The 27576-nt window shown below is 60.5% G+C and overlaps 2 protein-coding genes across 10 annotated transcripts; one reads left to right on the top strand and one right to left on the bottom strand.

Annotated features, from left to right (window-relative positions):
- Window positions 1-198: 198 nt before the first annotated feature.
- Window positions 199-19413, top strand: LOC122193483 (PH and SEC7 domain-containing protein 1-like). 5 transcript variants are annotated; one of them, XM_042894286.1, is made up of 14 exons: window positions 199-293; window positions 4044-4238; window positions 4715-4795; window positions 5234-5346; window positions 6141-6199; window positions 6667-6756; window positions 13739-13837; window positions 14489-14532; window positions 15381-15559; window positions 16109-16179; window positions 16318-16475; window positions 16766-16910; window positions 17325-17468; window positions 17791-19413. In XM_042894286.1, exons 2-14 carry the CDS (start codon window positions 4087-4089, stop codon window positions 18028-18030), a joined length of 1575 nt encoding a protein of 524 aa, XP_042750220.1. In that variant the 5' UTR covers window positions 199-293; window positions 4044-4086; the 3' UTR covers window positions 18031-19413. The 5 variants fall into 5 exon arrangements, with proteins under 5 accessions (XP_042750220.1, XP_042750219.1, XP_042750222.1 ...); XM_042894285.1 differs by having other exon boundaries at window positions 4044-4244; XM_042894288.1 differs by lacking the exon at window positions 13739-13837 and having other exon boundaries at window positions 200-293.
- Window positions 19282-27576, bottom strand: NFKB2 (nuclear factor kappa B subunit 2). 5 transcript variants are annotated; one of them, XM_042894279.1, is made up of 23 exons: window positions 27518-27576; window positions 25614-25762; window positions 24693-24771; window positions 24484-24524; window positions 24286-24384; window positions 24003-24154; window positions 23614-23720; window positions 23369-23527; window positions 23088-23192; window positions 22887-22972; window positions 22651-22789; window positions 22451-22567; window positions 22191-22376; window positions 21963-22098; window positions 21769-21883; window positions 21386-21593; window positions 21131-21300; window positions 20941-21043; window positions 20648-20862; window positions 20389-20458; window positions 20119-20291; window positions 19938-20049; window positions 19282-19863 (listed from the first exon to the last, which is right to left on the bottom strand). In XM_042894279.1, exons 2-23 carry the CDS (start codon window positions 25656-25658, stop codon window positions 19742-19744), a joined length of 2739 nt encoding a protein of 912 aa, XP_042750213.1. In that variant the 5' UTR covers window positions 25659-25762; window positions 27518-27576; the 3' UTR covers window positions 19282-19741. The 5 variants fall into 5 exon arrangements, with proteins under 5 accessions (XP_042750213.1, XP_042750217.1, XP_042750214.1 ...); XM_042894283.1 differs by having other exon boundaries at window positions 22191-22349; XM_042894280.1 differs by having other exon boundaries at window positions 24484-24521.

Here is a 27576-nt window from a genome sequence, read left to right as displayed (position 1 = left end):
GCGGGCGGGGCGGGGCGGGCGGGGGAGCGCGGAGGGGCTCTGCGGCGGGGCACGGGCGGCCGCGCCCGCGGGGAAGGGGCCCGGCAGCGGTGGGGCGGGGGCGGCGGGGGGGGTCCCCGCGGAACGCGCCCCCCCGCTTCGGGCTGTGACCGCCTCCGACGCGGCCCCGCGGGGCGCGCTAGCTCACGCCCCGCTGGCCGGACTTCGCCCAGAGGTCCCGGAGGCGCGGGCTTCCCCGGGTAGCACCATGGCATCCGCGTGTCTGAAAGAGAAGCCGCCCCTCCGCCCGCCTGGTGAGTAACGGGATCTACGGCCCTGCGAGCCGCCGCCTCCTGAAATTGGTCCGACAGAGGATGGCCCCCGCTGAGGCCATCCCAGTCCCCGCGAGCAGCGGTGGCACGGGGCTGGGCGAGGACCGGCGGCAGCCGGGAGGAGGGCCGTGCTGCGGGGTGGCAGAACAGCTGTGTGAGACGGCGCCGAGGAGGAGCGCGGTGCCCCACGTTGGGTCCTACCTGTCTGTGGGCGCGGTGACGTTGGCGGGGCTGCTGGGCGATCTGGGAGCCGGCTGGGCACTGCTGCTGGACGAGGACAGCAGCACCAGTTCTGCCCACGCTTGGAGGCTGGCCTGGCTGACCTTCAAGTGTCCTCCCAGCCCAACTTCAATTTTGCAAGAAATGAAGCAGCCCAGATCTCAGCTGTCATAAATCAAAGTCACTCCACTGAGAGCAGTGGAGGGAGCTGCATGTATTTAGCTCAGCAGAAGATCCGGGCTGGTACATTCTTAGTAGAGATATTGGGCAGGCTGGGTGTACTGGGCGGAGGCACTGGGCACAGAGCCACATGTGTGGGGCACCGGAACCGAGGCAGTGCAGGGCTGCCCTGTGCACCTCACAGCTCCCTGCCCCATCCATGCTGCAGGAATTAATCCAGGTCTCCCGTGGCCCTTTTTGGGGAAAAGTGGTTTGTGGCAGGCATTTCTGAATTGCTTGCAGCAGGTGTCTCACGTGGCAACGGGACCTGGGTAACATGAAGGCTCAACAGAATGCCCCTGGCTGGATCCAATGGGCATCTGGCTGAGTAGTCTTGAGGAGCAGGGTGCTGGTGAGTGTTCCCCTGCACACATACATCCCCCTGTCAGTGAAGGCTGTGGGCACCCTTAGGGCAGGCTCTGCTGAGCTGACAGCTTGTTGCTGCTCCATGGTGCTGAGCAAGCTCCTTGTGGCAAGGTGGAAATCGGAGTCCTGCAGCCACACGCTGCATTGCAGTGCAGGAAGGTGCTCCAGTTCTTCCTGCAGTGCTCTAAGCTCTCAGCCAGAGAAGGGATATCTAGGTGAGACAGTGAGTGTTTGGGTCCAGGAGATGTGTGTTTGGCCTTGAGAAGGAAGTATGGGGCTCAGAAAGGCAGGGAAGGAGTAGGGCCCTGGGCAGGAGCGTGTGGGCTCAGAGAAGCGTGGCTGGTGCATGGATGAAGGAGAATTTGGGCCCAGAGATGTATTTGTGACTGGTAAAAGAGTAATAAGGCTCTGGAGTTGGAATATTTGGGGGTCAGAAGAGAAATGGTTTTCTTAAGGAGTACTTGGGACCAAGAAGAGACGCATGTGGGCCCTACATATGGGCTATCTTCAGTTCTTTCATTGCAGAACTGCTCCTGAAGCACTTTGTTGCTGCTGGACCCTGCCCTGAGCCCCTGGCAGCAGCTGTGGGGCCCTTGCTGCCCACCAGGTGGGCGCCCATCAGGAACAGGGCTGTGCTGTGGGCACTGTGGGTGCCAGTGGCTGTGTTGTGGTGGCAGGGCTGTGCTCCCCCTGGGCCCGCTCCATGGTGACTCATGCCAGGCACGCTGGAGATGCTCATACAATACCAAATTTGATCATTATTCCTTAAGTGCAGACTGGTTCTCGAGTTGGAAATACATCTAAAGTAAAATTATTATCTCCGTGTTTCTTCAAGCCAAACTGAAATGTCACTTAGAAAGTACACTAAAAAAATCCCCTGAGACATTAGGTCATTGGCAAGAAAATTAGCGTCACCTCAGTTGCCTCAGACATGGATGTATGCTCTTTGCTCTGCTTGCCGTTTGCTTGAGGGTTGGGTTCCTGATTTTCTTCTTGCAGGATGGGCATTCTCCAACCAATTGGGGTAGAAGGCTGCCATCAGTGGGGCACAGCCAAACTGCCCGCACTGTTGCTATGGGGAGGATCCCCCTCATGTAGCATCATGATAGTGCTTGAGCACTGGGAGAAAGCCCACCTTGTGGCATGGCTGGGAGCCTGGCATTGCTCATAAGCTGCCTTGTCCTGATAGTAAGGTCATGTACTGCTGATATAAAGACCAAAATCAGAAGTGGGGCTCGGTGAGGGAAGGGATGGCAGATCCTGCAGGTAGAGTGATTTTAGGAAGCAGACTGCAATCCCTGCATGCTAGTTTTAAGAAGCCAGGAAAGAGCCACAGCCATGGGTTGAGAACCTGCTGTGAGATTGAGATGTGGAAGGTCAAGGAGGTTTTGTAGGTAACCCCACAGCTGGAGCTTAGCACTGGATGGGAAAGCTGAGTGCAGCTTGGAAGGAGGTTGTAGAGTCTCTGAGTGCTGGGTTCACTGCAGGAGGTGCCATGCAGCAGCTGTGGCAGGGAGAACAGCCCTTCAGTGAGGGCATCAAGGCCCAGAAGGATATGGGGAGATTTCAGTGATGTTGGTTGAGAAGAATGAAAAGGTCTTCAGAAGGTGGCTGGGCAGCTGCTTGCTTTGCAGGCAGTGATGAAGGAATGCTTGGGTTTTGTAGCCTGTAGTCTGTGGCCAGAAAGGCAACCTTGGAGCTGCTGGGATGGGCTGGGACAGCGCTGTGCTCCCATGATTGCAGACTGAGTTTTCTCAGCCGTGACCTGCAGGTGCAACTGGATTTATTTCTTGCGCCTGAAAAGAGGTAGCACTGTCCTGGCTGAGGGCACAGCAGCTCTGTTTCAGCAGCCACTGCCTGGAGCTACCAGGCCCCACAATGGCCCAAGTTCTGTGCATCTCCCCTGAGACTCACGGTGCCAGCACTGTGATGGCCACAGACACATCCAGCCACGGGTTTGTGCCCAGACACTTCCCCATCCCCCTAGGATGCCAAGAGCTCCCTGAGGGTGGGGCAGCCTGTCCCTGCTGCACGGGGCTCCTGTGGGACAGCATGAGCTGCAGCCCAAAGGCAGTGAGGAACAGCTTTGTCCTTAGTGGGAGGAGTGGAGCCTCTGGAGATCGGCCTGGGTAATTGGCTCAGGAGAGGAGGCCTTCTTAAAAATCAATTAGAGACTTAAAAATAAATCAGACTGGAACAGTGTGAGGTCTGCCAGAAAATTTGGGCGAGGTCAGAATTGCTTAACGTTCGTTGTTGATTAGATTCAGCTTACTTTTTGTTGGGATAATTTGTGTGCCGCTGAGTCAGAGTGCTAGAGGCAGCCAAGAGCGCGCTCCCAGCATGGCCATGTAAGGCAGCGGGGCTGAGAGCTGAGGAGCAGCCCCAGCACACCATGCTGTGCCGGAGGCTGGGGGGTTCTCCTTCATCTTTGCTCTCTGCGCCTCGCTTCTTCCCTCTGTGAAGCGCTTTGAGGTTTGTGGATGGGAAAAGCCAAGTGCAGGAATTATGGTCTTCTTGTTTGGGGCAGAAACTGCACCCGAGAGCAGCACAAGGAGCTTGCCTGGGTTAAAAAAGGCGTACCAATACAGAGGACAGTGTGCGCACATTTCTGCTCCACGTCTTGCTGCAGCTGGCCTTGGCAGAGCCTGAGCCCACACACGAAGTCTTGCAGCTCAGACAGCTGTCCTGTCTGACCATGGCCGGTTTGGACATGGCTTTGAGGGCCTTGGTCTCGTCACCTACCTCTCTTCCAGCCACATCTCCAAGCCTTCCCTTAGCACTTAGCCCTGACCCCTGAGCACCTCTAACCAGTATGGCCCAGCAGAGCTGCTGGCCCCCAGAGCAGAGTGCAGACCTGCATCCCCTGAGAGGCTGAGCAAGCAGGGGACCTGTGGGCAAACTAACGTGGTGTGTCCCTTCCCGTTGCAGCGAGCACCCCCTGAGCCAGCTGGTTTCTGACTCGGACTCGGAGATGGACAGCATAGAGCAGCTGGCGCTGGGCAGCACCGACACGCTCTCCAATGGGCACAAGGCTGATCTGGAGGCTGCCAAACGTCTGGCTAAGCGGCTCTACAACCTGGATGGCTTTAAAAAAGCAGATGTGGCCCGCCACTTGGGGAAGAAGTACGTGTGGGTATTCACAAGGAATGGCCCATCCGGCATCATTTCTCCCTGCAACAACTCCAGCATACCCACAGCTGCTTCCCTTGAGGGCACTGGGCCGTCAAGGAACCACTGGCAGGACCCCAAAGACCTGTCCCTGCGACAGTTTTTCTATACCAGGTGTTCCTCTAAAGGCAACATCCAGGTTTTGACACCTTCCTACTCACACTGCATCTCAGGCATTTTCAGCAAGGTGTTCAGCAGAGAACAGGGAACCAGCTAGCTGACATACTGAATATTCCCACTGGATCTGTGGGTGACTGCTCTGAGTTTCATGGGATGCTGGGGTTCCTCTGTCTCTAGCATGCTTCCCATAGCCCTGCCATTATGTCTCCTGGGAGGTATCCAGCCCACCGGAGTCCATTCTGTCCCTGTCTGCATTTTGATGTCCTCCCAGCCTGGTTGATTCCACTCTCACTCCCCCCTTTTTCTTTCAGCAATGAATTCAGCAAGATGGTGGCAGGGGAATATCTGAAGTTCTTCGTGTTCACAGGGATGAGCCTGGACCAGGCCCTCAGGTCAGACAGTCTGAGTGCAGCCATGTGCATGCATCATGGCCACCTGAATGAGTCCCAGCAGATCATGCCCTCTGCAGCTGCTCACCCCCACAGAGATCTGCAGGAGCAGGCAGACCACACAGACTGGGGTCCCAAAGCAGTCTCTCAGCCACATAAGCACAAAGGATCATCCCTGGTCTTAGGTCCTCAGTCAGGCTCACCTAAGGCTGGGTTTCCGGGCCTTGAGTCCAAATCCAACTCATGCTGACCTAACCTCCTCCCCCGATGTAATTTCCAGAACCCGATGTGCCATCAGGGCTGGATGCTGTGGGTTGGATGCAGGGCCTTGTGTGGGGGCTGTGGGTGGGGACAGCCACAGCTCTGCCGCTGCACAGGGGGGTCAGAGAGACTGCTGCTGGGCTTCGTGTGCAACCAATGCTGCTGCTGCTGCTTCTTCAGGTCCTTCCTAAAGGAGCTGGCCCTGATGGGAGAGACACAGGAGCGAGAGCGAGTGCTGGCTCATTTTTCCCAGCGCTATTATGAGTGCAATCCCAATGCCATCTCCTCTGAGGGTAAGAAGCTCTGTGTGCATGTGAGTGTGCATGTGGGAGTACGCGTGTTCGTTCAAGAGAGCACATGTTCTCATCAGCTCAATGGGAGTGCTCAAAATGAAAGTAGAATGCAGTCTGAGAGAGTGAACTGATGCCTTAGGAGTCAGCCCTGTTACACATTTCCCTCAAATGACAGACATTTTAGACTTCTTTTTAATAAAAAAAAAAATAACAAACCTGCTCCAGTTGGAAGATGCATAACTAGGGCTCAACACATCCTTAATTCTGACCTTGAGCAGATTAGCACACAAGGCGAGAGAAGGCCCTCCTGAGCACACAGAGCCCAGCTCAGACCCACGGCTCAGGGAAGAGCCAGGTGAGAAAGTGCTGCTGCCCAGCACCCAGGGCAGCACAGAGGAGCACCCAGCCTGCACTGTTTCACTTCAGTGTTATACGTCTTTGCGCTCCCCCTGTGTGTGTTCATGTGCTGAGTCTGCTCTGTCTTGGCTCTGGGCAGGTGAGGTTTTGGCTGGCTGGCTGGAAGAAGGCTGTGTTGCTCCACTGTGCCCATGCTAGGGGCTGGACAGTTAGCTGCAGCATCACTGCCTGGCTGAGGGGCTGCAGGGCTGCACACTCAATCTGGGCACCAGCTTTAATCCAGCGGCCTCCTCTCTCCTCACCTGGGTGCTGCTAGCACCATGCTGATGCTGTGTGCCACTTGCTTAGCTGGGAGGAGTGGGCTTAGGACTGCCTTGGGCTCAGAACTTCCATCTGTGCCCAGGGGCTCTAATTCCTGCCCTGTGCTTGTGCTGCAGACGGAGCCCACACCCTGACCTGTGCCCTGATGTTGCTGAACACAGATCTGCATGGACACGTAAGTTCACCCTGCCTCCTGCCCCGTGTGTCCCCTGCCCTTTCTGCCCCACCTGCAGGTGCCCCAGACAGAGCTGCGTGTGCTGAAGATGTGAGACCTGTGGGGCTGAGCAGCCCCAGCACGTCTGGGGATGAGGGAGGAGAAAGACTGAATGAGAGAGGGAAATGGTGGAGAAGAGAACAGGGCTTTGAAGGAGATACACTGAGTTGGAAGGTACAGAGGGAGGTGAGGAAGGAAGAGGAAAGCAAACAGGGAGAGAGAGTGGGAGCGAGACCCCAAACCTTGCTGGTGCTGGAAGCAATCACACCCAGTTTAGAGAAAGGAAGGTGCTTAAGGCCCCCAGTCTGAGCATGGAAGGCAACTTCCCATGCCTTCACGCAGCCTCCCCAAGCCCCAGGCTGTTCCAGCCAGCTGCTGTCCCCTTGCCCCAAGATGAACCTCATGTTTTTCTTCCCTGACTTCCCCAGAACATCGGAAAAAGAATGTCCTGTTCTGACTTCATTGGCAACTTGGAAGGGCTCAATGGAGGCACCGATTTCCCCAAGGAGCTGCTCAAGGTAAATTTGGTCCTCTCTCTAGCCAGCAGGCCACAGGAATAAGGGCAAGAGATTCGGGTGGGATCATATGGACGGCTCCATGGGACGCACTGAAGGTGTTCATCCTCATGCTTGTCAAGCTGCTGGAAAAGGCAGGGTTAGTAGTGTTCCCTTGACCCACAGCTTTCTCCCTGTGGTGCTGAGGTCAGGGGAAGGGGCAGCACGTCTAAGAGTGACTGTGCTTGGCCACCGCTGGGAGCTGGTGCCAGCAGCCCAAGCTGGCCCCTTCCTGAGAGAGGAAGGAGACCGGCCTCTTCCTCACAGGATTGCTGGGAGCCTCAGCCTCCAGGCAGCAGCTCTGGTCATGGGAGATGGCTTTCCATCCCCGGTGTCCCTCTTTCTCGTGGCTGTTTCTTGACCTCCCTGGCTAACGCAGGAGCAGCACAGCCCCGCTGCTGCTTGCGGGGAGGAGCTGGCTGCTGGCTGCCTTGCGGTCCTGCAGCACAGAAGGGACAGCCTGACCTTGAGCTGATGCACGAGCAGAAGAAGTGGTGTTGACACAGGCTATGGGATCTGGGTGTGCTGGGGACCAGGTGCAGGGAGCAGCTGAGGTGGTTTGGGAATAGGGATCATCCCCATGGGGCCCACAGGGCAGAAATCATTGGTATCTGTGAGGCGCTGTGGTTGGAGAGTGCTGGGGCTGTGGGAAATGGTTTCCCACAGGGTGCCAGCGCCATTCCTGTGGGAGGTGCCTTACGGAAAGAGGCAACATGGGGTAAAGAGCTGAGGTCTGTTTTCAGCCTTTGTGGGTCTATTCCTAGCTGTGCTGCTCACTCCATCATTAAGGGGTTACCAGCAGTGCTCAATAGGGCTGTCCTCCCTCCTGGCCCACGCTTCTCCTGTGAAAGAAGCTAGAAAAAAATTCTTCCCTAATTTTAAACGCAGCTCCAGAAAAGGCATTTGCCAGAAGAGAAATGTCCAAAATGAAGACCCTGAACCTCTGCCCTCCCCCAGTGCTGCATTGTTCAGGAGCATCTCAACCCCACAGGTCCCTCTGCAGGCTCTTCCTGAAACTCTCAGCACCTTACAGCTGGATACCCTCAGTGCAGTTGCCGCAGCTCAGCTTCCACCCCAAAAGGTGCCCAAGCAGGCACGATTGCATTATCTCATCAGATCTCAGCCTGTGTGAGATAGGGCAGTAAGCACGTGCTGCAGCAGTCTGCTGTTGGTAGGTAGGGTCAAGCTCTTCACCTGCTGCAGGCAAGCACTGTGGGGCCAGGGCCTGCGGTGCTGCACCTGATGATGTGGGAGCACCTCCCTGCACATCTCTGCCTGCAGCAGGGAGGCTGAGCTGCTAAAAATGGACTGTTCCCTCTGCAGCTGTGGAGCTTCCCACAGCCGCTTTTCAGACGCCTCTGTATCAGTGCCATGCTGAGGAGTGGGAGCAAAAGGCACCTCCAAGGTGGTGCGTCAGGGGCAGGCTGCAGCTTCTCCATCACTCCCTCGGGAGCCCTGGCCACGCACAGGGACTTGGGGCAACGGGAATATGCAAAATGCTGGGCAGGGAGCTGGCACATAAAAGGCAGAGGGGCCAGGCCACTCCTGGGCAGCTTTTGCCAGGCTCACTAGGAGAATATGCTCTCTCTGCCCACGGTAGGCTTTGGCTCCTTACTCCTGTTGCAGGGTTGGGCAGCAGAGAAATGAGGAAAGTGTATTTTCTCCCTGCGGTAGCCAGCACTAGTCCCATTAACCTACATAGGATGTTGCCTCCTCTACAAACCTGGGTCCCCCACCTGGGAACTGAAGCTTCTCTGCATGCACAGCTGGCCAGCTAATTTTAGTGCTGCAGGAGTACATGCATTTTCTAAGCACAGCAGGGGAAGGGAAGGACTAGCAGGCTTCAGAGGGGCTTATCAGAGCCCAGGGGCAGCTCATGGGCAGCTCCAGTAGCACAGAAAAAAGGTCTTGGGGCTCTTCCCAAGCCTGCCCAGGGCAGGTGCTAATACACCAGGGAGCAGGGATGACTATCACCCACAGCTGGAAGAAGGTTGGGGACAGGTGGGCAGCATTGAGCAGCAATGGCCCTCTGACTCTATGGGCAGCACCAGGAAGGGACATCAATGGGGGACTACATTTTCTCCCTCTTTGACTGCAGAAATCCCAAGAGAAAGGCAGCAGGATGCCTGAGAGCAGGTGGCAGCTTGAGTCAGACACAAACTTTATCTGCTACAAGATAATGCATGTAAACACTCAAGAGTTTCCTGCAAAAGAAACCAAAACACTTAAAGCTTGTGCTTTCATAGCTGTGCACCACATCCCCCTCACCAGAATGCCTCACTGTGCCCCTGCTGCTGAGCTAAGGCAGTGACGCTGTCCTGCTGGGCAAACACAGCTGCTGGAAACCATCTCCCTGACAACCTCTGCAGCTACGCTCCACAGACAGAGCCCAGCCTGCCTGGGTGTCCTCACCACCTGGGGATGTGGGAGCTCACAGTGCCATGCTTGGGGATGCCTATGCCTGCAGGCTGGGCTTGGACTGCAGCAGCCAAAGGAGCACAGGTGCCCAGCCAGCATGGAAAGAGGCAAACTGGTGTCCTAAGCAAGTGGCTTAGCCCTGGGACCCAGCCATCCTCTTGTAGGTGTGATTTCAGCCCCGTCCCCAGGTCTTCATTCACAACTGTTGGCTGTGCATCTCAGGCGTGGATTTGACTTTTACACAGCTGATCAGTTTGGGGAGCCTTAGATCTTCTGTATCTTTGTTCCACAGCTTAATCCTGTGCTTTGCTGAACCTTCAGACACAAAAGCAGTTCAGGCCCCCTCCTCCCCAGCACTGCTTAGCAGTCAGCCCTATCTGTGCTACTTTCCAGCTTAGGAACCCAGAGCACTTCACAGCTGTTAATGAATTAAACCCCAGCATGCAGGCAGCCCCATGGGAAGGGGGCAGAAGGGGCCCTGCTCCCAGCTGAGGGGCACAGTGCTCAGATCGTCTGCATGCTGGGTGAATGAGGAGCAGATGTGGGAAGCAGGGCTGGCTCCCACCTCAGAACTGGGAACACAGCTGGACTTTCTCAGCCTGACTCTCCCGGTAGCACTCTACAGCCCACTGACCTGAGGATTCACTGCCCTGCTCCCATCCCAGAGCAGCCTGCTCTGCCCTGCAGGTTTGGCACGGCAGTCACCGTGCCATGCAGTGACGACAGTGGAAAATTTCCCCTTCTCCTCTGGCCGCATCTCCTCCTCAGTCACGCCTAGGCGGGTTGCGCATCGATCCTCATCAGCTCCAAGGATGATCGGCCCTTCGGTCCTGCACGGAGCGGCAGCGCCTTGCCTGCAGGGCAGCTCTGACTGCGCTCGGAGGACCGGACAGAGAGGTTAAGTGTAGGACGCGCACCTGAGGATGGGAGGGAGCGGGCGGGAGCACCCCAGCTCAGCGTCACCAGGGACAAGCTCGGTGCGCCCCAACAAGCGCAGCCCAGCTGCCTGATCCGCAGGCAACCTCCCCGCCCGCCTCACACCCCGGTAAGCTCCGTGGTACCTGTGCGGGCGTCCGGACGCACGGCTCCATACCGTCGCGCCCCGAGAGCAGCGTGCCGGCATCCCGGGGCGTCCAGCAGCAGAACCACTCGTAGCATCCGCTACCCCCGCTGCTGCCCCTCGGGGCTGGCCGCCTCCATTTTGAGCCGTGCAACGCGGGCCCGCCCCCCGGCACAGCCCCGCGCCCGGCTGGGCTCGGCTGGGCTCGGCCGGGCCCCGCTCCCCGCTCCCCGTTCCTCGCCGCGGGGCCGCCATTGGCTGCGACGAGCGGGGCGGGGCGGGGAGCCGCCTCCCGCGGGCAGCAGCCGCCGAGCCCTGCCCGGCCCGGCCCGGCTTCAACAGGCGGCGGCGGCGGCGGCGGGGAGCGGGCCGCGGGTGCAGGGGGCCGGGCGGGGCAGGGCAGGACAGGGCAGGGCCGGGCCGCCCCCGCCGCCGCCGGCACCGGCACCATGATCGGCGTCAACAGCATCAACAGCAGCGCGGGCCGCATGCGGTCCCGCTCCATGTGCTCCGTGCGCTACGGGCGCAACTATCGCGGCGTGGAGACCTTCTGCTACGGCTGGCCCCAGCGCTCCCGCACCCTGAAACCGGTGCTGTACACCGACCTGGTCGTCAGCCGGCTCCAGAGCCGCCGCAAGAAGAAGCCGGTAAGCGCCGGGCGGGCTGCGCGGCGCCGGGCTCCGCGGCAGCACGAGCGTGGACGGGAGCGGCGCGGCGCGGCTCTCCAAGCGCTGCGCTGCGGCGGGGCCGTGCCCGGTGCCCGCAGCCCCCGGGCTGCGTGACATTGCGGCGGGACATTGCGCGGCGGCGGGGTCGGAAACGTCGTGCGGGGAGGATCGGGGGCAGAGCCGCTGGGGGCTGCCCTCCCGCCCGACCAAGCGGCGCGGTGCGCGGTGCCGGGCGTTGCGGGCTGCGGCGCTGCGGTCCCGTTCTGAGCCGAGAGCAGGGGAGAAGGAGGGGCTCCGGTCGGGAAAAATGGGCTGCTGGCTGCTGGGAGCGCGCTCGCCGTCAGTTGGCGTCGGCTTCGGGGAGTCGGGCCGGTGTGCCGCCGTGCTCGGTGGGGAGAAGTGGCAGGGTTGGAGCTGGGCGCGCACCGCCGTGCCGGGCAGGAGCGGAGCCGGCCATCGCGGCGGTCTGGGAGCAGCACGGGGTTGTGACGCACTCGGATGGAAACCGCGGCAGGAGGGGAGATGCTCCTTGGTGCGAGGGATCGAGAGGGGCGGGGGCACAGGGTGCCGCAGGTGGCCGTGCTGCTGAGCGTAGTCTGTGCCCGCGGGGCAGACGGCGGGATGATGAGGACCTGGTGCAGCACAGCCATACGTGCCCATGTGACCGTGCTGTGTGTACTGGGACAGCCGAGGCATCTGTGTGCCCGGAGCACCCAGCACAGCGTTGAAGTTGGGTGTAGGGAAAGGAACTTCGCTAAGGAAAAGTTGGGGAAAGCCACGATTGAGCTCTCGTAGTGAAATGCCCAAGAGAGGCAGAGTGCCTGCGAGAGGGCACTCTATGGCTGTGAGATCCCTTGTGCGCAGCATCTCACTGCTGTGCAGAACGTCACACCACTTCTCTGTTAGGGACATGCTGGGCTGCAACACTCAGTGCAGTCCCATTTGTCCCAACACTGCATCCAGGGCCATCTGCTGCCCTACTCCCATGCCAGCACTGAATCTCCCCTGCTCTGCACTGCTCTGAGACAGGGGGATGAAGAAGAGGACTGTCTGTGCAGCCAAGCTATCCCTGTGCAAGGACACTGCTCCAGTGCAGCCTGCACACCTCCAGACGCATGCTGGAGCAGTACCTGGGCCTGCCATCCTGCCAGCCCTTTTGGGAGGTCACTGAAGGAAGATGTGCTGGTTCCATTGGCAGTCCCACTGGAGCAGTACATCCCTGGGTCTCCCTGGTGTTGTGCATATCTAAAACAGGGCTTGCTGCCTTACCCTGCGTTCTGCAGCAGTGAGCTCATAACCCTGTGATGGCAACAAAAAGACAGCTGCTTTGGGTCAGCCAGTTCCCCACCAGCCCCCTGCTTTCTCCTGGACAGTGCTCACAAATTCAGCCATGCCATAAAATGCCATCATCTGCCTCCTTGGAAATGAACCCATAGAGCAAAGATGGCCAGGAGAGAGGGACCTGCAGTGATAAGCCGCAGTGCTGTGGTCTGTGCTGACAGCCATGGGGAGCTGGGCTGCAGAGCGCACTCTGCCCCATCAGAGGGATCCTGCATCACAGAGTCTGGGACTTTAGTATGGACAAGCAGCGGGAACAGAGAGCAGCAACAGGCAGTGTGGTGCAAAGCATCCTCAGCTCAGAGCTGGGCCAGACTTGTCCCCTTCAGGCATGACGCTGCTGCCTGCTGGGGGTGGCGGTGAGCAGGCAGAGCCCCAACAGAGTCCCAGTGCAGGATTGCAGTGCAGGCTCTGTGCTGTCTTCTGCTCACCTCACAGTTGTGTGTTTCCCTGGTGCAGGAGCACTGGAAGCCTATGGCCCAGTGTCTGAGGCTGCTCAACAGCTCCTGCCCACATCAGACTCATGGAATGCTTCTGGTGCTTGTAGTGGGGCTGTGGGAGCCTTCTGAAGCCAGCAGTCAGGTTGTCTTTTGAAGTGTTCCTATATGTAGTCCCAGAGCCCGTGTTTTTGTAGTGCTGCCCCGCTGTGCTGCTCACCAGCACCGTGCAGATATTGCTCTTTCAGAACTGCTCCCCGAGTATGTTCTCACCGGCTTGGCTCCACTTCTCTGTGCCTTTTTTCTATTATTTTTGTTTCTGTTGTTCTTAGTCCTTCTCAGCTGCTTTCCATCTTGCTCCCTATGACAATTCTGTATTGCCCACATTGCTCCTCAGAAGCCTGCTTCATCTGCTGCTTGTCCCCTGCTCTTCCCAGGGCAGCACAAACAGAGCTGGGTACAGCCCACTCTGGGGCACTGGGGCTGTGCCTCTCCTGAGGGCTGCTGGCTTCCCAGGATCAGCCACCCTGCCTTTTGCCTGCATACAGGGAGGTCCTCTCATCTTCTGCAAAACAAGCTGGTGCTGGGCCAGTGCTTCCCCGAGCAGAACACACGTGATAATCCCAGTCCCTCTTCCGCTCTGGCCACTGCACATCTCGGGATGATGGATTTGCCTTCCCCAGATGCTGCTGGGTCTGTTGGCAGGGTCCCTGTGAGCCTGCAGTTGTACTTTATCAGCCACCAGCAAGCTTTCTCCCCAGCAGTCTCCAGCCAAGAGATGGATGTTGGCAGCTGCCTGAACAGTCTGTGCACAACTCAATTATCTTCCTCTGAGGATGATGCCTTCCAGACCCGTCCTGTTCCTTGATCTGGAGTGCTGAGTGAACACTGCTGGGAACACTCTCCAGAACCTCTTGTGCTATAGGGCTGGGCTGAGCGCTTGTGGCTTGCACCCAGCTGGGACCGGACAGGCGCTTGGGAACGCAGCCCCAGACCCATCTGCAAATGGACTTTTTTTTTCACAGCTGAAACACAGGCACGGGCCCTGCCTTGCTGAACACAGCAAGAGTCAGAGAGCGTGGAGGCCCTGGGAAGAGGGGGTGGGCAGTCTGCAGCACCCTGGGGTAGGTGCTTTTCATCTTTTCTCGGAGAGCCACCAGATCTCTGCAGCGCTCCTGTGCTGGGGGCTGCAGATCCCACATGGAGCAGATGCCAGATCTTGCTGAGTTACTGAAATGTAACTGTGCTCCTAGGGTCTGTGGGTGCCCACAAGTGCAAGAGGACAAACAGAGTTGGGTGGCTGCTGCCTGCTGTAGGGATGCAGGAGTTCTGCAGGCCCTAGCAAAGGCTGATGTCCTGCAGAGCTGCCCCAATCCAAAGGTTCTCTGTCCTGGGCCTGAAAGCTCTCCATTTGGCCAGCCCAGTTTACCCTGTGGCCGCAGCTCTTTGACAGCCTGGATGTGTTTGGCAAAACTCATGCTGCTCACTCTCTGCCACTGCCCTGGGCAGACACAGGAGGAGGGAAGTGCAGGGGTGACAGCCCGGGCCGTGCCCCAGCACGGAGCCCTGACTATGCCCTGGCTGGGAGTCCTGTGGTGCTCAGACATCATCTGTAAGCCTTAGTATGTGCAGAAAGGGGGCCTGGCTGTCAGCACCAGTGCCAGAAAGGAAGGGCTGTGTGCAGGATGGGCTGCCCCAGCATTGCCTTTACCTCCAGTTGCTCCTCCGTCCCCAGAGCAGCTCCCCTGACTCAAACCCCGCTCCTCTCTCCACAGGCACTGTATGGCTCCATCAAGAACGAGAAGCTGCAGTGGGCCATGTAAGCATCCCATGGGGGGACTGGCTGCGTAGGCCTGGCACGTGCTGGGGTCACCCTGACGACATGGCAGCCCTATTCACCCTGGCCCCGGAGCATCCTGCTGCCCAGGGCCTGTGTTGGGGGGTAGGGATGGAGGTGCCCAGGGAGCTGCAGTGGGTGCCAGCCCTCTGCCCCAGCACGGCACCACGATGGGGTCCCAAGAGCAGCTCCCGCAGCCGTGGCTGTGCCGAGCCCTGCTGAGCGCCCAGGCAGCGGTGCCTGGGTGCCCGCACCTTCGCCTACAGCTGCCATCTCCAGCAGCAGGAGCGGCAGCGCCCGCGCTGCGGGGATTAATCAGCCCGGCGATTCCACCAGCGCTGAGCCAATGCGCTCGGGCTGCTGCCATGGAGACGCCGGCAGATGCTGAGGGGTTTAATTAGCAGCGAACGGTTACGAGGGAGGGGGGAGGCCGCAGCTCCGGGCTCCCATAGCTCCGTGCTGGGGCGGGGGAGGGAAGCAATGCAGCCCGGAGGGCAGGGGATATCGTTGGCAAGGAGGGTGTGAGCGCGGTGTGCTGAGAGGTGTGAAGCACTGCTCATCAGCCAGTCCAGCAGATGTCCACAAAGACTGCTCACTCCTGAGGACAGGTGCCCCCAGACAGGAGCAGTGACAGAGCCCCTGTGGCTCATCCCGGCAGCAGCACAACTGCCAGTCTCAGCGGGCAAGGGCACAAAGGCTGGGCTGGGCTGTGGGATCCTCTTCAGTGACAGCAAACTGCTCGGCCTGGCCTGGGAGGCTTGATGTTTGCTGTCCCCGGCAAGGTCATAGACGCTCTATATCCTTGTCCTAACCAAATCTGTACCTGGCAGAGACGAGGAGGAGCTGAGGAAGTCCCTTTCAGAGCTGGCTGATCCCAAACCTAAGTCCATCAAACGCATCAGCAGCTGCAGTAACCCTTTCCTGGACTTCTCCCAGGACTCCAGCATCGCCACCTACAAGCACGGACTGTTAGTGCGCAAGATCCATGCTGATCCCGACTGCAAGAAAAGTAGGTGTCTAGGGAGGGGGGCACTGGAGAGCTGCAGGAACCCTGAGAGTGGGAGAAGGGCAGGGGTCACCCTTTGTGGTCTGCACATAGCATCAAGCCTGCCTGCAGCATCAGCTCTCCTCCACGTGCATCAGGCTGCAGTGGGCGATTTACTCCCAGGCTGGGGGCTGAAGGTCTCTCCCTACCTGCAGTGCTGGGAGAGCTGGGGGTGCGTGCCGAGGCATCCCACAGTGCTGCAAGCATGCTGCAGGTTCTGCGCTGCCAGGCACGTTCTCCATTTCCACTGCAAAATCCTCCCTAAGCCCCGGCTGCCTAATGCCACCTTGATCCGATCAGGCGCTGCCAGCATTACCTGGCGTGTGGCAGCATTCTGTCCCCATCCCCAGGCACGTAGCCCCCCCTGCAGCCCCATCTGCCAGCCACGTGCCCAGCGTGGGCTCAGGTGCACGGGGACGGTGCAGGCGTGCTGCACTTCCCCAGGGTGGGGTGACGTGTAGCTTGGCATGGTTCATGGCAGGGTGATCCATGGGCTGCTCTCCTCTCCCGCAGCCCCCCGAGGGAAGCGCGGCTGGAAGCCTTTCCACGCCATCCTGAAAGGGATGATTCTCTACCTGCAGAAGGTGAGGAGCGCTGTGGTCACCTGGGGTGCGGGCTGGGGCCCTGCCCCCGGCGCTCAGCTGGAGGCCAGCCTCCACAGTGGTGCTGGGTTGTGGTGGGAGCAGCCCTTGGCCGGCTCTGAAGCACCCAGTGCCCTGCAGGAGGAATACAAGCCAGGGAAGGCGCTGGCAGAAGAGGAGCTGAAGAACGCCATTAGCATCCACCACTCGCTTGCCACACGGGCATCAGACTACAGCAAGAGGCCCAACGTCTTCTACCTCAGGACAGCCGACTGGAGGGTCTTTCTCTTCCAAGCACAGTGAGTCCCACAGTGGGGCTTGGCGGGGTGAGCTATGTTCATTGCTGGTGGTAGCGAGTGGGATGAGCTAAATTCCACATCCTGGCCCTTTCTAGAAGGGAGAGGAGCTGACGCTGTTCCTAGGCATTGCCCAGCTCCTCTCCTCTCTGCACCAGTGGGCCTGAGGCCATGCACTGCTGGAGCAGAGCTGGGGCCAGCTGTGAGCACTGGGTGGCTCTGCAGAGCAGGGCCTTGGTGTGCCAAGACTGGTGGGGAGAGCATGCAGTGCCACGCTTGGCCTTTCTCCCCAGGAACTCCGAGCAGATGCACTCGTGGATCACACGCATCAACGTGGTGGCAGCCATGTTCTCTGCACCCCCCTTTCCCGCTGCCATCGGTTCCCAGAAGAAGTTCAGCCGCCCGCTGCTCCCCAGCTCCTGCACCCGGCTGTCCCAGGTGGGCCGGGAGCGAGGGGATGTGCTGAGAGAGGTACAGGGTGAGAGGCGGTGCCAGGGCATGGAGGCACATGTGGCCACCTACCCACACCCATGAGGGGGACCTGCGTCACAGCAGGACCTTGACAGGAGCCCGGGTAGGGGATTAGCTGGCTCTCGCTAGTGCCACTGCAGTTATTCATAGAGCAGAAAGGATTTAAAAAAAACAGCCTAGTTTTTAGAGGGGATTAATTTCTCTCTAAGACTGCAGCCAGCCCACCAAGAGCAGGAGACCTTCCCAAAGGGCCTGTGCTTTGGCCAGCAGTGTTTAGAAGACTGGGAGCGGCAGCTGAGCTCCTGCTGTAGCCAGGAGGGGAGAACCATGCCAGCATTGGAGTGAGGGCAGTGGGGTGCTGACAGTGTCACCTGTCCCCAGGATGAGCAAGTAAAGAGCCACGAGTCCAAGTTCAAGACGATGTCAGCAGAGCTACTGGAGCACCGCTCCTCTCTGCCGGATAAGAAGGTGAAGGGCAAGGAGTACGAGGAGCTGAAGCAGAAGGAGGAGTACCTGGAGTTTGAGGTGAGCAGGGCAGACCTTTGTATCCTGTGCCAGCTCTGGGCCACCATCAGGTCATGGGGACCTCTCCTACCTCTTTGGCCAAATTGCATCTGGTTCCTCTGGCACCGCTGCAATGCTTTGCTCGGAGTGCAGCTCCCCAGCGTGGGTAAGGGGCTTCCAGGGTGGGGCTGGACGATCTATGCCGTGGCTTGCTGTGCCTCTGGTGGAAGCAGGCACTGCACCTCCAGGCTGTGCTGGAGGGCAAGAAGCACTCTGCGGGCTGCAGGCTGAAGAGGCAGTGCCCTGCTACCCTACTGCTCTCTGTGCTGTGCTCTGTCCCCAGAAATCCCGCTATGGCACCTACGCCATGTTGCTGCGGGCCAAGCTGAAGGCTGGCTCTGAGGACCTGGCGGCGTTTGAATCCACGCTCTTTGATGCAGCAGGCGGTGAGGATGATGGCCTGAAAAAATCCCGCTCCAGCCCCTCGCTGAACGCCGAGCCCTCCAGCACAGGCACCAAGGTGAAGCGCAACATCTCAGAGCGTGCCAGCCGCCAGCCCCCCGGCCACCCCCAGAAATCATAAGCCAGGGGCATCAGCCGCCTGCGCTGCAGCTCCGATCCTGCCCAAGGGCGCTGGGTGGGTGCCACATACCTGCTGGGACCCTGCATGAGTCCATCCTCCGGGGGCACGCGTCACGGTGGGGACAGCCATACTCAGCCACCAACAGCAGTCCGGTGGCCCCTGGGCCAGAGACAGATGTAGGGCAGGACCAAGGGGCTGCAGGTCGGAGCTACCCCACAGACTCATTCCTGCTCCCCTTGTTCTGTGCTTGGCTGCAGGCTCCCCTCCAGCTCCCCACCCCTGGGAGGGGCAGGGACTGACACCCCCTGACTGGGCTACTTTCCTTGGTGTAAAACTGCAGCGCAGCCGCCAGCTGCTTTCCTCAAGCTCCTTTATGCCATGTGGAATGGAGCCATCCCTGGCCCCCAACTCCAAGGGCTGGGGGAACCCAGGTCCCCCTCCCCACTGCCCCCATGCCTCTTGCTTTCTTACAACTTTTGGACGGGTTTTGTGATACAGTTTTGCACTTTTTAGTACCAGATTGAGCTGACCACCAGGGAGTTTTTTGGGGGGCTAATTTTGATGCTTTTTGGGAACTATTTAAAAACAAACAAAACAACAAACAGAAAAACAGTGCACCAAACTCAGCCATGTCCTGTAGACTGTGCACTTCTAGGGGGGAAATGTTTTTACATGGACTCAAAGGAGGACGCAGAACCCCCCCAGACAGTGAGCTGAGCATCACTGGTGTGCTGTGAGCCCCCACCCTGCACCAGCAGCCCTCCTGCAGAGCCCTGAGCTGAGCAGCATTGCCTACATGCTGGCTCTTTGTGAATGTGGGCACAGCTCTGCAGTCTGGACGTGGCCCTGGGCCCTGCCTGGATGTGCATTGGGCAGAGGTGGGTATAGAGTGGGGGATGGAGAGAAGGGGGCTTTCCTTCCAGTGCCACTTCTCCAAAGCATCACAAGGGCCTTGGAGGATGCAAAGCTGAGTGCCGCTCCAATAAGAGGAGGAGGAGCAGAGGCTGGAGAGCCTGCTCTTTGGCTGCAGGCTCTCGGTTCCCAGGCATGCCCACAGGGTGAGCATGGCCGGGAGGACGCTTGGAGCAAACACTGGTGCTCACGTAGCCGCAGGAGCACTGGAGGCAGATGGCAGGCACTAGGGCTGGAGAAGGGCTGGGGGCTGCCGCTGCTCCTGGTGCGTGGGACCTCGCCAGTTTCAGCACTGTGCGAATGTGTCAAACTTTTTATTCTGCTCTTTTGAGTCTATTGCAAAAAAAAAAAAAAAGAAAAAAAGAAAAAAAAAAGAAAAAAAAAATTCCACCCTTGCCCCAGGTGGCTCAGGGGGAGAAAAACCTTTGTACAGCTTCTTCTGTCGGTTACTGAAGTAAAACTTGCTCTTCAGTTCTTGGTGCATTGTGGTTTTTCCCAAGGCAGCCCAGAAGTGGTACTGGGGACAGCACAGGCACTTGGGGTGATGCTGTGGGGGCATGGGCTGGCTGCTCTCCCTGTGTCTCTCGGGGCCGGGGCAGACACAGAGGGCTGAGGCTAATGGAAACTGTGTCCCTTTTATTCACCAGGCGCGGGACCATTAAATAAGAGCAGAGTGGGGCTTGGCACGCTGTGTCCCAGCCCTCAGCAGCAGGGCAGCCGGGCTGCAGTGCAGCCCCCAGTCCAGAAGGCACTTGTGTGGGAGAGGCAGGGTGGGGGGCAGCGTGGCCCCCCCGGCCCCTCAGTGCACCTGCTGCTGCTGACTGTGGGGCAGCTCGCCCTCTGGCACTGGCCTCGGCTTCAGGGTGGCCGCCTGCTCCTCCTCCACCGACTCGCTCCCATAGGCACTGTCTTCCTTGACCTCTGCAAGGCAAACCCAGGGCCATCAGCTGGAAGGGCTGAGGGCAGTGGGGCCCTCCCATCCCCCAGTCCCACACCTGTGCTCTGCAGCTTCTCCAGCGGCTCAGGTTTGCGCAGCATTCTGACAGCCCCGTGCAGCCCCATGGAGTCCAGCGCTTCCAGCAGCCCCCCAAGGCTGCCCCCGGCCAGCTGCAGGGAGAACACGGTGAGCAGAGGACACACAGAGGGGACAGCACAGGGACAGGGCCTGGCACCGACCTCATAGCTGCGCAGCAGGCTGACGCTGGGTGAAGGGGTGTCCTTGTAGGTCTCCACCAGGCTGCAGAGCCCCAGCCTCTTGGCCAGCTCCATCCAGTCTGACCCGCTGCTGTCCTGATTCAGCAGCTGCTCCAGCCCCTGAAGCGCATCACCATCCAGAGACAGCACATTCCCTGTGGGGACATGTACCCCTGTCACACACCATCTGTCCCTGTTGCCGTGGGGGCAGAGAGTTGCCGGCCCTGCTGTGCGTGCAGCAGGGCTGCTCACCTGGCCGGGGGGCGGTGGGCAGCTCAGTATCAGGGAATAGCTGGGAGGCCTGCAGCAAGATGTCCCGCACCTGCAGGGCACATGAAGGGATGTGAGCACTGCCCCAAGCACCAGTCAACACTCCCCAGCACCCCACAGGGCCTGCAACATGGAGGGGCACCAGGCTGGTGCCAGCCCTGGCAGAGCTCCTGGCTTGGCTTTGCCCCCACAACTCTTGGAGACCCCACCCCACGGCCCCCACCTGTGCATCTCCACACACCTTCTGGCTCCGGGTCAGGTCCAGAGCTGTGTGGCAGCGGCGCTGCCGAGGCCCTGTCTCCCCCTGCTCCTCCTCAGGAGTGGGATGGGGGCTTGGGGCTGGCTCCCCCAGCTCCATTGCCTGCTCCTGCTCCTCGGGGTCGCCATCCATGTCGCTGCTGGCCTCTGACGAGGAGGGGCTGATGGGCTCATCGTTCTCACGCTGCACATCTGCCCCTGTCAGAAGGTCTGGGCTGAGCCCCGAGGGCAGGGGTTGCTTGAGGCACCCAGCAGCAGGGCAGGGCTGCAGCTTACCTGCTTTGAGCAGCAGTTTGGTGAGGGTTGGGGAGCCCAGGCCGGCAGCCAGGTGCAGGGGGGTGTTACCAGCAAAGGTCCGGCTGTTCACATTTGCTCCCAGCTGCAGAAAAAAGTGTGAGGCCATGAAGAGGGGGCCCTTCCTCCACCTCCGCCCCCACCCCGTGGAGAGGAACCAGCTCCTACCTACCTTCTTCACCAGGTGCGTGGCCATGTTGAGGTTCTCCATCTCCACAGCCAGGTGCAGTGGGGTCCTGCCGCCCTGCCTCTCCACGCCGTTCACATCCGCGCCCTTCCTGACCAGCAGGTCCAAGCAGGCTGGGCTCTTCGCCTTCACAGCCAGGTGTACGGGCAGGAGACCTGTGGCAGTGGCACCAGCTCAGCACCCTGCTGTGGCACCGGGGCCCTTCTCCAGCGTGGCCCCTTCCCTCCCCACTCCACTCACCGTGGAAGTTGGGCAAGCACAGCAGGTAGGGGGTGGCAGAGCCCAGGTGGGCCAGCAGCGTCCGCAGCATCTCCTCATCACCTGTCTGCAGTGCCAGGTGCAGCAGGGAGTTGCCGTAGCGGTCCAGCAGGGTGGGGTTGGCGTGGGCTTGCAGCAGGAGCTGCACCACCTGCGGCTGCTTGGTGATGACTGCCAGGTGCAGCGGTGTCTGTGGGACAGAGGCATCATCACAGCAACAAGCCTGTCCCAGCACAGCCCTGACTCCTCATGCATGGCATCGGGATGGGGCAGCTGCAGCCCTAGGTCTGGACACAGGAACAAGGCTCCCTCCCACCCCAGCCCTTCTCTGTGACAATGTGACAGTGCTGACCAGGAACGCATACCTGCTGCAGATTGTTGGTGATGTTAATGATCTGCTGGCTAGGGATGCTGACCACCACCTCAATTAGCTGCTTGATCACAGCCGTCTGCTCATGGATGATGGCGAGATGCAAGGGCCTGCAGAAGAGGACAGCCCTCACATCAGCTCCACAGCCACAGGTCTCCCCCCTGGTTGCTCCCTGCTCCAAGCACTCACGTGTCCCCATTCTCATCTTGTGAGGCTACCAGGTGTCTCTGCACAGCCAGCAGCATGCGGGGGTCAGCAGTAACTGAGTAGTCCAGCAGGGCATGGGCGTTGCGGCGTGCCAGCAGCCACAGGTGGCACAGGTGGGCTGCAGGGCAAGGCAGGACGTCAGCAGAGGGCTCTGGGTCCCACACCCCCGCTGGCTCCCCTGGGTACAGCCTCCACCCCGAACCCTCATACCATGCCGCTGCAGCTCCCTGCAGTAGTTGCTTTCTGTAGGCACCTCTCTGTCACCTCCATCCCCACTCTCGTTGGGGGCCTTCATCTGCATGCCACCCTGGTACCCTCCCCCTACAGGGTGCGGGCTGGAGGAGTAGAGGTTGTTGTATCCCAGTCCGGCTGAATAAGGGAAGCTGAGGTTACCACCTGTGGAGCAAAGGCCAGGTCAGGGCCAGGTCAGGCCAGGCTGGCAGCACAGGGTGCGGGACGTTCCCACTCACCTCCTCCTGCTCCAAAGCCCCCAGCACCGCCGGCACCCCCCATGTGTGAGCCCCCGCCGAAGTGCTGAGGAAACTGAGGCAGCACCTTCTTGCGCTTCCGCTCCACCTCCTCTTTATCTGCAGGGAGAGACGGGGAGGGGGGTGAGGGGCAGGGGAGCAGCCCAGCCATAGGGCCAGGAGCCCCGTCCCACAGCACTCACCCTCCACCACGGGGTAATAGGTGAATTGCTTGGAGTCGCTGACATCCCCCCCGCGCTTCCGCTTCAGTTGCAGGAACACGGTGACAGGACGGTCAATTTTGGGCTTGTGGTAGGGGGGCGTGCGGAAGACGATGGCGTACTGCGGACAGGAGGACAGCGCTGGGCCCTGCTCTGGCCTGCAACCTGACATGGGCCTGCCCACCCCACAGGCACCCACTCGCACCATCCCCCTGCACCTGCTTGTGTACGTCCGTGGGGGAGAAGTCCCCAAAGGCCTGCCAGCCATTCTCGTCGTCCTCGTAGAACCGCACCTCGATGTCATCTGGGGAGGAAAGGGACTCTGGGCACCGCCTGCCCTGCTGCCTGGCTGCAGGGACACAGCCACGGGGCTCACGTCTGCTTGGCTGCAGCCCGTGTGGAGAGCTGCAGCCTTTTACCTTTCTGCACCTTGTCGCACAGCAGGTAGACCTCGTCCCCACCCCGCACCGAGCCCGCAGTCTTGTCCATCCGCGAGATCTTGAGATTGGAAGCACCAGGGGACTCTGTGGGGCCAGGAAGTGTCAGGAGCCCCGCAGAGCACTAGGAGCCCAGGGAGGCCAAAATGGAGCCACTCACATGCTCGGTTAACACCCAGCTGGGAGCAGCACACCCAGAGCACCGTAACCCCATGCAGGGTGGCCCCTCCCCCATGTCCCTGCCACAGCAGCCCCATGCTCACTGCTGTCATGGATGGGGTCAGAGATGACTGGCTGCAGTGCTAGAGTGAAGTTTCCACTGCTGTCACGGAGGTAAGCGGTGAAGCGCAGCCGCACGATACTCAGGTCCATCACCTTCTTCAGCTCCTTGGCCTCCAGCTCGATCTCACGCAGCTCAGCTTCTGCAGGGGGGTACCGTCAGACACTCTGTGCCCAGCAGCTGCCCCACGCTGTATGGCCCCACCACCCCAACCCACACCGCCCTCACCTGTCAGCAACCCGTTTGTGTTGCGCGTCTTCTGCTTCTTCAGCTTCTCCTTCATGATCTCCATCATGTTCTTCTTGGTGACGTGGAGCACTCCCAGGTTGCTGAACCTGCCCAGGAGAGCCCACAGTCAGCACAGAGCCAAGCAGCAGCAGACAGTGGCATGGCACGGGGGGCAGTGGTGCACAGCCACGGCGAGAGAGGAGCCCAGAAGAGAGGACCCCAACAGCCACAGTGGGGACTTGCAGGGCTGGAGGGGATGTAAATGGAAGCCGGTTGGGCCAGCACAGGGGTTGCATTTATGGGACCTACAGGGAACTCTGTGCGCAGCAAGAGAGCGCGCGCAGCTCCCGCCCCACTCCCGCAGATCTCAGAAAACGCCCCACACGCACTGTGCCGTCATGTCTTTGGGCCCCACGACGGCGACGCAGTTGCCGGCCTCGGTGCACTGCTTGCCCACCAGGCTGTGCGCATGCACACGCGGAGGGTCACTGTGTGTCACCAGGTCCACCTCGATGCGCGCTATCCCTTCGTAGTTGCAGATCTGCGGGGAGGAGGGAGCTGAGGCACAAAGTCGGACCTGGGGCTCCTTAGATCCTTGGCTCACGTACTCCCTCCTCCAAGCATCATCCCAACCCATGTGCACTCCCAGGGCCACGGCAGCACAGCACTCACCTTGACAGTAGGATAGGTCTTGTGCCCCTTCTCGCTGGAGGCTCCTGGCAGCCCCCCATGCGAAGGGCCTTCGCAGCCATACCGAAATCGAAAGCCCCGCTGCAGAAAGCAAAGTGGAGCTCAGCCTGATGGCAGCACCGAGAATGTGCCCTGCAGCAGTGACAGCTCCGCCTGCTCTCGCCCGTGTGCCATCCTCACCTGCTTTGGCTGCTCAATGATCACCAGGTAGGGGCCGACTGCTGGAGGGCAAAGAGGAGAGGTGCCAGTGAAGCCCAGCAGACAGGGCGCAGCGGGGTCAGGCGGCACAGCCCCACTCTGGAGCGCAGGGCTGGGCTCCCAGCCAGCCCACATTGGGGACAGGGGAACATGGGGCCGCTGCGAGCCACCCAAGGGGATGCAGCAATTACCTGTCTCCATCAGGGGCTCCTTCTGCTCCACCATGTGGGAGCCAAAGCTGAAGTCGTCATAGTCAATCCCATCCAGGCACTGGGAGGGGAGAGCAGCATGAGCTGCAGGGCTGAGCCCCCAGGCCAGGAGCAGACCCCCACGTACCTCCCCACCTCTCGAGGATGAGGGGCAGCAGGCACAGAAAGCCCACCTCGTCCCCGGGGTCTGCCACTGACCCCAACCCGAGCAGAGGGACAGACGGGCAGACAGACAGGCAACCAGACGACACGCATACACCCAAGCAGACAGACAGCACCCCGCGGGACCCCCGGCCGCACTCACGGGCTGGAAGTGCTCGTCCATGTCGCTGCGGGGCCGGCCGCCGGCCTGCGGGAAGAGCGGGCGCTGAGCGGGGCCGGCGGCGGCAGGAAGGCACGCCGCTCCGGAAAGTCCCTAGAAACCCCGCGGAGCCGGGAAATGACGGCCCCGCGCGTCACCGCCCCGCCCCACCCCGCCGGCTCGGCACGGCCCCGCGGCAACCAGTGGCGGGAGGGCGGCGCGGAGCGGGGGCGGCGCGGGGGTTCGGACGCGGGGCGAGCCGCTTCCATCCCTCCCGAAACACCCGGGGAGTTTTGGGCCCGGAGCGGGAGGATCGCAATCAGTCAGCGGCGGGGCCCCGCGGGGGCAGCCCCGGGAGGACTGGAAATCCCGGCGGCACCTCCGGTGCACGGCCCCGCACCCGGGGGGACGCTCCGCCCGCGGCTCACGGCGCAGCCCCGCGGCGCGTCCCGGGCAGGGCAAGGAGCGGCCGTCCCGCCGCCGCGCCGGTTCCGCGTAAGGGCGGCCCTCCGTCCTCCCCTTCGAGGGGCCGCGGGCAGCGTCTGCCGCCCGCGTTCCCGTCCCTCCTTCCCGCTCTCCCAGCGCCCGCATCCTCGGCTCACCGTGCCGGAGGCGGCCGGCCGCAGCAGCCCGTCCAGCCCCAGCATCGCCGCGTCAGGGTTTGCCGCAGGGAATCGCCACGGAGCTCGGGTAGAGGGCAAGGTCAGGGCAGCACGGGGTGAGCTCGCTTCCTCCACATCCCTTCTCTTCGCTGAGCAAGGAAGGAAAAAAATATATATATCTGAGTCTGCCGTGCCCTCATACCATGATTTTCTGAATCAGTGGCCGCTGCAGGTCCCGCTTGGGGGATTTTGGGTGTGTGGGAGACAGGGGAAGGAAGGGGATTGTTCAGCTCATGCGTGACTCATGTTCTTCGGAAGCTGAAAAGCACTTCTTCCAGGAGATTCTCCAGCTCCTTGGGCCCCTAGGGGCTGCCCTGTGCCCCTGCCCGCAGGTGCAGCCAAGGCAGTGTCTGAGCCTAGGTGTGGGGCCGGAGGACCTTCCTCGGGCTGTTCCCAGAGCCCAAGAGCACAGCATGTCTTGGCCCTGCACTGGTGGGGAGCACTGCACCTGCTTGGGATCCAGTCCCTGCACCCCCAGAGCTGTTGGCATGGATGTCATAGGAAGGGAAGAATATCTCTGCACCACAGCTATAGCGGGACAGCCCCTCACTCTGCCCAATGAGCCCTTGGGAAGGGCTCACTGTGTCCTTCACAAGCAGCAGCTCCCCTTTCTCTATCCCTTCCTGAGGGGTTTTCACAGCTTCCTCAGCACTGCCCTTGTTGCAGCACACAGCATAACAAGGGCACATCACAGGGTAGCATCTGCCCTCTGGCCAGCCCACACCTTGCTCCAGAGGTTTCCCTTCCCTGTGTCCATGTATCAGGGGAAGCTGGAACACCTGTCTTATAAGCAGGGCCAGGGACAGCTTTGTTTCCTTGTTCCTGGAAGCCACACAACTCAGCCCCGCTCTCAGGCCAGGGGCTGTCTTCCTCACCAAGCAGCAGCCCTATACCAGCAAGGAGGCCCCAATCCCCCCCTGCACGGCCCCAGGGGAGCCCACTTCCCTCCTGCCCTGTATCTTCAGGCCTTCTCACAGCTCAGGTGCTAGGGCCTGCCACTGCCTCTAGTGCAGCTATGCTCTCGTGCCTACAGCCTCCTGAACGTGACCCATCAATGCAGGTGCTGTTCTCTTCCCTCCTGTAACAGCTGCTGAGCTGGTTCCCTGCAGGCAGGAGGATAGCTCCATGTCCATCAGTCTGTCTGCCAACAGGATGTGCAGCAGCCCCAGGGAGCTGCTCCAGGAGCACAGGATGCAGCAGGAGCACTCCAACCCACGCTGGCATACAGGCATCGTGCTGCAGCCCCCCCCCCGGGCTGCTCCTCTGCCATTTTGCACCCCAGGAGCCTGCCAAAGCCGTGAATCACAGCCTTAAATTCCCAACCTCGTGCTTTCTGCACAACTCCAGGCTCTGTTCTGTCGCGGCTATGGGCATCGATGGCCACCAGACTCCCAGCCCACTGCCCACTTCTAGCACAGATCCACTGAGGGCAGTCCTCCCATCACAGCTGACTTCATTTGGGCAAACCCTGGCCACGCTCCGATCAGCTACATCTCTCCTGTTGCCGTGTGCCTGCGCAGCCCCCAGAAGCCCCTCTCGATCCCTGTCTCCATCCCGGTCCCTGCATCACCCACATCACCACTACAGCATTGGCCTCAGGGCAGCTTTAGGGCAGCCCTGCAGGGCCCTTCGCCGCGCAGCTGCACCCACCAAGCTCAACAAGGAAACACACGACCTTCCCCCGGGCAGGGTCGACCGCAGGGACGGATGCCAGCTCCGAACCCCCAGCCTCAACCCCGCTCCCCGCGGTACGGCACGGCACGGGAGCAGCGGAGCCCTGCGAGAACCGGCGCCACCCCCCGCACCCTCGACCCCGAGCACAACGCGGCCGCCCCGCCGCTCACCTCCGAACCGCCGCTCACCGCTGGCCCCGCGCGGCCGTCGCTGCCCCGGGAAAGTCCCG

The sequence above is a fragment of the Lagopus leucura genome, unplaced genomic scaffold (genome assembly GCF_019238085.1).
Source record: "Lagopus leucura isolate 7727_CA_CO unplaced genomic scaffold, USGS_WTPT01 94-24_obj-0_obj, whole genome shotgun sequence".
NCBI lineage: Eukaryota > Metazoa > Chordata > Aves > Galliformes > Phasianidae > Lagopus > Lagopus leucura.
The sequence above is the reverse complement of the archived record's forward strand: the minus strand, read 5'-3'. Positions and strand labels throughout refer to the sequence as shown.